The 7,078-nt window shown below is 42.3% G+C and overlaps 1 protein-coding gene across 1 annotated transcript; it reads left to right on the top strand.

The window, feature by feature from the left end:
• The first annotated feature begins 690 nt into the window (after positions 1-690).
• LOC131234615 (peptidyl-prolyl cis-trans isomerase FKBP62-like) lies at positions 691-3,640 on the top strand. Its single transcript, XM_058231547.1, has 4 exons — positions 691-1,202; positions 2,162-2,242; positions 2,869-3,060; positions 3,495-3,640. Exons 2-4 carry the CDS (start codon positions 2,200-2,202, stop codon positions 3,638-3,640), a joined length of 381 nt encoding a protein of 126 aa, XP_058087530.1. The 5' UTR covers positions 691-1,202; positions 2,162-2,199.
• The last annotated feature ends 3,438 nt before the right edge of the window (positions 3,641-7,078 follow it).

Here is a 7,078-nt window from a genome sequence, read left to right as displayed (position 1 = left end):
AAATCGTGTATTTGGAACGAGTAGAGTTTTGGTTTGAAAACGGTGTTAAGCCGTACCTAATCTAATAGGGTATAATCCGTACCCGAATATATAACCTTATAGAATATTTTAATGACCAACGTTGTTGTTCTCACTGTTTTGTATGTGTGTCCCACCTGTGTTTTGGATGTTCCTGAATTTCATAAGTGTGCTCTATAATTGAATTTAAAAACAGATGGGTGGAGTGGATTTGATTAACAACATCTCAGTGGACCCCACACAACCCTAGCGGCACAAAGACATGTATGCCCGAGGATCACTGGCATTTTTCTCCCATTTTCTCTCTCTTTGCGCCCGAAGTTCCTCAAACAGCAAGCCATCATTTCTCTCTCCGTCGATCTCCCTCTCTCTCTCTCTCTCTCTCTCTCTCTCTCTCGATCTCCAAACCCTAGAAGACTACCTCTATTCTCCTGCTTTCTTCTCCAAATCCTAACCCATCAACCACCGCCGCTGTCCAGAGTCTTCCCGATTTCCGGTAGCAGCAGATCTGGTCTCAGTGCGCGACCGCCCAACCTCCATCAACAGCCGCTACCATCATAAGAGGCCGCACGTCCCTCATCATCAACAGCCAAACCCATCTCCACCTGCAATCGTCCACCATCATTAGGGATCTGACTGGTAGGGTTCTGATTTGTAGGGTTTTTATTTTATTTTATTTTTTTTTAAATTAGGGTTTTGATTATGGATTTTTGTTGAGCTTCAACCTGTTGCCAATCTGAAGAGGTGATGTTGCCATTTGATTTTTCTGTTCATTTTGGTTTTAAATCTCTGTTTTTGAGAAAATCCGATGTTGTTAGTGTAAGATAATGTGAGTAATGGTTTTAAACGTCGCATTTTTTGAAGGATTTTTGCCCGTGATATGGCTGATTTGGCTTGGAAAGTTGGTGTTTCTATTCTCTGATTCTGGGTTCTGAGGAATAGCTCTTGATTTTCTTTGTTTCGGTTCAAATTTGGCTTTTGATTATTTTGCATGGTGCGGATCTGAACTTATGGGGAGGCGGGTGCTCCTCCACTCATCCCTCCTAATTCAACGCTTGTTTTTGACGTGGAGGTATTGTCTTGGAACACTGTAAGGGATCTGTCCGGGGATGGAGGGATCTTGAAGAAGATAATAAAAAAGGGTGAGGAGTGGGCCACTCCAAAAGCAGCTGATGAAGTTCTAGGTAATTCTTGATTTGTGGATCGGTTTACTGGTCAGTGAGACAGCATGAAATTTTAGTTCACAGGCCCTTCCTCTGTATTGATTTTAATGAGAAACTGGAACCATTCATCTGGTCGGACCCACCGTGGGAGGTCCATGGTACAGAGAAGTTGTGCTCTCAGCTGTTCGAGCCCATCCCAGTTAATGGTTGTTTTTTTTTCCTTATGTTTTTAGAATGTGAACCATTGGCCCTTTTAACTTTAACATTCTTTTTGAGGGCCACGGTGGAGCAACCTAGATCATCCAATTAGTGAAATTTTGCACCAGGCTCCATCCTTGATGTGACCCACCTGATGAATGGTTCTAATCTTGTAGGGTTGGCCCTGCTTACAGAGAAGGGCCCAAGGAGTAGAGTTTTGGCTGTTTCCATGGAGTTTAAATCTCTCTGAGGATTGTTTCAGACTTGCAATAGTTCATGGGACCACCTGAAACTGTCATCTATGCCCCCCTCCACCAAACATGTGGCCCACCCTCGGCCATCGGAACCATTCATTTGGTTGGACCCTCTGTTGATGGCCTACTGAGTCATACACGATGAGGAAATGCTAAATAACAATGTCTTCCTCTAAACTGATTCAGATTGATTTGAATCTTCAAGGATATCAGTGCTAATGTTCTATTACTGTTCAGTTAAATATGAAGGAAGGCTGGATGATGAAACGATTGTTTCAAAGTTAGATAAGGGTGTGGAATTTCATATCAGAGATGGAAAGTTAGCCTTTCTGAAATCTTCTTTATAGTGGTAAATCAGTTCATTCTCTCTCTTTCTTTTTTTCTTTTTCTTTTTCTTTTTCTTTTTTTAGTTGACTGTTATAACTGACTTCTAATATCAGCAATGTTTACTTCATTTACATTATCTTTTGTCAATGTTTACTACCTTCACACGATCTTTTTGTCTTTGAATTCTTTTTAATCGGGCAGGTCTTTTATGTCCTGCCATCAGCCATGTTGTAAAAACAATGAGGAAGGGTGAGAAAGCTGAGTTATCAGTGAAATTCTCATGTAAGTTGAGACAATATCTGTTTTACAGAAAATAAATAAATAAATCTTGATTGTTAAAAATTATACTGTAACTAGTCATCAATCTAGCCAAACCCAAGTAGTTGGGATTAAGCTTAGATGATAATGATGATGAAATAGTCATCAATCCCTGGTGTTTTGTGGTATTAAGACTTTCCTATATATATGCCTGGATCCTTTATGTAACATCTATAAGCCGACCTGAAAATCAAGATGGTCCACTCATTAGGTACGTTGAATGTAGACCGTTAATTGGTGTGACTTCTTTTTAGCCTTCCATCATTTTTCCCATTTGGACCACCTGATGAGTTGACTGGACTGAATTTTGGGCGACATTATCTATGCGGTTAGGCCCAACTGTTGCATGAACTGGATAATCTCCATGTGTATTAGTTGATGGGTGTGTATATACCCAAGTGGGATTAGCAAGACCTCCATTTCTATACCGACAATCCGTTTATGCCTAGAATTGCTTAACTTTGTTTTTACTGTGGCCTGATTCCTTTCTATACATTTACTGCCCAATCTACCATTTTAGGAAATTTTCAAATGGTAGATCATTTTTACCAAGTTTTCATTCTCAATGTGATATCCTATAAATTGTGCAGATGTTGTAAAAAATGGAAACAAAACCATTAGAAGTGGATTACAGATTCTGCCCAATTCGAATTTAACTGTGGATATTGAGCTAGTTTCATGGAAGAGTGTCATTGATGTTATTGGTGATGATAAGGTAGTTAAAAAGATTATGAGAGAAGGCGATGGTTATGACCATCCTGGCGAAGGATCCAAGGTGAAGGGTATGACTTCCATCTCTTTCGATTTGTATATTATTAGTGGAATATTCTCCCCTTAAAATTTGGAATTTCTAGTCTTATGAAGTGTAAAAATAAACAAATTCTTATATCCTTCCTTAGCATTCATATTGAGGGTCTAGGCTCCAAATTGCAATTACATTGCTTTCAGATCGGCTGCAATTTTTTACTTCCTCATTCTGAATTCTCATAGAAGTCATTACTTCTTTTTTTCATTTTCATTTGATTGGCTTGAGCAGTCGCACTTCACTTGCTTGTGCATCAAAATGCAAACTTAACGATCAGATGGAATTGCATTGTTTTAATCGTCTTCAACAGTTCTCCTGAAGTAGTGCGAGATTATTACTTTCTATGAATCTTCTCTTGTGATGTTCTTCTAAAAAAATGCACAAGCATTGGACCGCCTTTCTTCTTCTCAGTGAAATACACTGGCAAACTTGAAGATGGAACAGTTTTTGAGAGGAAAGGAACTGATGAAGAGCCTCTTGAGTTCATGTGTTTTGAAGGTATGAGTGCACCTAGTTCTTGTAGTTTCCGTTCGCATTTTCTACTACCATCATCATAGGAATTCTTGTGGCCATCCCTCTCCCTACCCTTTATTTTCTTTAGTTTTTGGAGAATATGCAATGTCTTTTTCAATGTTTGGATACCTGATGGAAAAATGGTGAAAAAGTAATCCGGTTTTTTCTTTTTGACATGATGGGTTTTCAGAAATAGGATTTAGCTTAGGTGGGTTGTAACCATAATTGAATTTGGTTGGATGAGATTTAGATGTGGAATAGAGCACGTATTGTGGCTAATTATCTGTCATGCCCCAGACTCGGTAACCGGACTCACAAGGAACCCGATGGCCGGTTCTGGCCGCAACAGCCTTCGTAGTACCCCATTCTCGGCTCCTGAGGTAGGTTCCAATCCTGGGATCTTAAGGAGGATTTCTATAATAGTATAATCATTTTCGATGCGAGCATACCCAAGATCACAACAAGTACATCTGGAAATAACAAAGGATACACATCACAAAATCCATTAAGAATTTGAACTATTACAAGCTTACATCAGGTTCGAAAGGACATACATAAGGTAATGGGAAAAGAGAAAAAGGGTCAGCGACATTGGAGTCTTCAAGCTCAATTCTACTCCACGCTCTGCTGCTACGTCGCCTGCCTAGAGTCTCTTGCACGCATCAATCGTGCATAAGTTTATAGAAGTTTAGAGGGTGTAAGTGTGTGTCAATGGTGCATAGAAGAATAGCAGGAGGTACAGGAAAAGAACATGCTCAATGAGAATATCACTAGCCTTACCAACCATTCTCGGCTCCTGAGGCAGGTTCCGATCCTGGGATCCTACAAGGAAGATTTTCATAAAAGTATAATCATTACCAATACGAGCATACCCGAGATCACAACAAGTATATCTGAGAATAACAAGGCATACATCACAAAATTCACTATGAATTTGAACTTTTACAAGCATCCATAAGGTCCAAAAGGACATATAAGATAATAGGAGGAGAGAAAAATTGCAACACCGGGATCCTCAAGCTCAGCTCTAATCCAAGCTCTGTCGCTACGACGCCCGCCTAGGATCTCCTGCACGCATCAATCGTGCATAAGCTTATAGAAGCTTAGAGGGTGGTGACAGTGTGTGACAATGGTGCATAGAAGAATAGTAGGAGGTATAGGAAGGGAAACATGCTCCATAACAATATCACTAGCCTTACCAAGGTTTATCATGAATAAGATGCAATGAGTACTGGGCGCCTTACCAAGGTAATGCATGAAGGGGCTTATATAGCCGATGCGAATGCGATGCGAAATAATGCCAATGCTCATAACCAATCCACATATCAAGTACATTTCCAATTATAAGGAAATCACCGGGGTCCATTACACTGCGGAATGACTGCCGCTCTACAGACCTCGCACAGTCAAACGAGCGTAAGAGACCTCACTACCCGCCTTTGGACAACCAATCACAAGCAAGGCCTGACGGTAGCGGACCCATTCATGAGCTGGTCAGACTCAGCCTAGTAATGCCTCCTTATATTAGGCGAGTAAGGCCACACCCCTATCCAATCGACTACACGACAGTGAGAGTCGCGGCCTAACGGTATAAGGCCCTCGTGCACTCATATATTTCACCCATGGGCATCCTATGCACTCGGTATGCTTAAATAATATTTTCGGTGTCCACACATACGACCATACACGAACGTCCCTGTGGAGGCAAGGCCCTGATGAAGCAAGGGTGGTATCATCATGAAATGCGATAGCAATGCATGTACTAGCTGCAGGCACAATGTGCACGAGGAGAGAAACTCCATCCCTCAATGACCACCACACAATGCAATCAATTCATACAGTTGATGCATATGGGTCACAAGAATGTAAGTGTGCTACCTATGAAATATGGAATCCTCCATCCTAAGGAGGGTCAAGGTCTAAGCACATAGGCAGGTGTTCGAAGGAGGATAAAAATCCTCTAGTGGGAGCCCAGTACTTTGGGATGACCCACAAGCTAAGAGAGTTATGATCTTAAAAAGGAATGGTCCTAGCCAGGCCCAAGGTGGACCTTCAACTACCTATAAGGGCCTCTATGGGCCTACCTTATGGTCACCAAGGAGTACATCCAACCTCAACTGGGTCTCAAAGGTAGCCCACTACGCATATAATGTAAGGTCTAAGGCTTAAGCAATGTATGGTCTAATGGGCCATACTCCGAGTCCAATCTCATAGACCATATAGTGGGCCTTCAAGTGAGGTTTGGGCCCAACCATAAGGGTCATAAACCCATATGTTGTGGTGGGCTGCCAAGCCCGATAGTTCATTTACATGGGCAATTCTCACATTTAACACAAGTGAGTTGGGCCTCACTTTTTAGTCCAAGTATAGGGTTAATTTTAATGGGTGGCCAAAGGCCCAACTTCTTGCATATTCTTGCCCCTAAGCCCATCACAATAGATGGGAGCGTATAGGCCTAAGATCAATGAACCTATCCAAAAGGACTTAGTCCACAAGGCCTAATTACCAACACAAAAGGGCGGCCATGCATATATATAATATCACATAATGGGCCTTGAGGAAATAGCCCAAAAGCCATTCAATTCATGCTTTATGGTGGACTTAGAGGGCAGCCCATAAACCCAAGAATACACATGGGCAGGGCCTAAACTGACAGTGTGGTCCTTGCCATACCAGCCCAAAGGCTTAACAAGACCCTCCACAACATGCATCAATGTGGGCCTTGCAAGTCAGCCCATAATTAGGTACTTCATGAGGGCACCAAGGCCCACAATACACATGATCAGCTTATAGACGACCCATTGGGCTCTCAATTCAATAAGGTCAGCCCTTGAACAATGTTGGGCTCAAGGAAGAGGTTTACAGTCCATTGGGCCTATAAAACTACTTAAAATCTGGTTAATGCTAACCTACAATATCACCACAAAGGTGGGCTTCAAGGGGCACTAATTAAGCCCAAAAATGTCTAAGGAAAGGAGGCTAGAGTGTATGCAACTCTCCCTTAAATTTGGTGGGCCACATCAGCCCTAAAAAGGTCAACCATGCAGCAAAATTTGGGCCCCTTGCTGGAATTCCAGCCCACCCATTTCCTGGGCCTGTTGTAGTCCAGAAATTTATTTAATCTAAATGGGTTACTGACCCATGGTGACCCACACATATTACAATGGGCCCCACCAGATGAGCGGAGTGAATACAACACGTCTAGGTGGGCCTACAAAGCAGGCTGGATGGCCCGCCAAGGCTGGACGCCCCAGCCTGGGCGTCCCTGCCTGGTGGGCCACTTCAGGCCGCACCACGGTCAGCTTGAATGTCCGTTGGGTTTGAAATTTTGCAGGGTGACACTTCCATGGGTGGGCCACACCCCCACAAAATTTCAGAATTTTTGGATATTCCTAAGTATTTTAATTAATTTAAATAAAACAGTCTGTCCAGAAAATCGGACTGACCTGGACGTCCCAACGTGATGGGCCATTTCGGCCCTT

This window comes from Magnolia sinica, chromosome 19 (assembly GCF_029962835.1).
Source record: "Magnolia sinica isolate HGM2019 chromosome 19, MsV1, whole genome shotgun sequence".
In the NCBI taxonomy this organism is placed as follows: Eukaryota; Viridiplantae; Streptophyta; class Magnoliopsida; order Magnoliales; family Magnoliaceae; genus Magnolia; species Magnolia sinica.
The sequence above is the reverse complement of the archived record's forward strand: the minus strand, read 5'-3'. Positions and strand labels throughout refer to the sequence as shown.

Bases quoted from the DNA above. Each gene is read 5' to 3' on its own strand.
- LOC131234615 (XM_058231547.1), top strand. From the start codon at position 2,200: ATGAGGAAGGGTGAGAAAGCTGAGTTATCAGTGAAATTCTCAT. The intron at 2,243-2,868 runs GTAAGTTGAGAC...TAAATTGTGCAG, and splicing joins GTTATCAGTGAAATTCTCAT to ATGTTGTAAAAAATGGAAAC. The intron at 3,061-3,494 runs GTATGACTTCCA...TCTTCTTCTCAG, and splicing joins CGAAGGATCCAAGGTGAAGG to TGAAATACACTGGCAAACTT.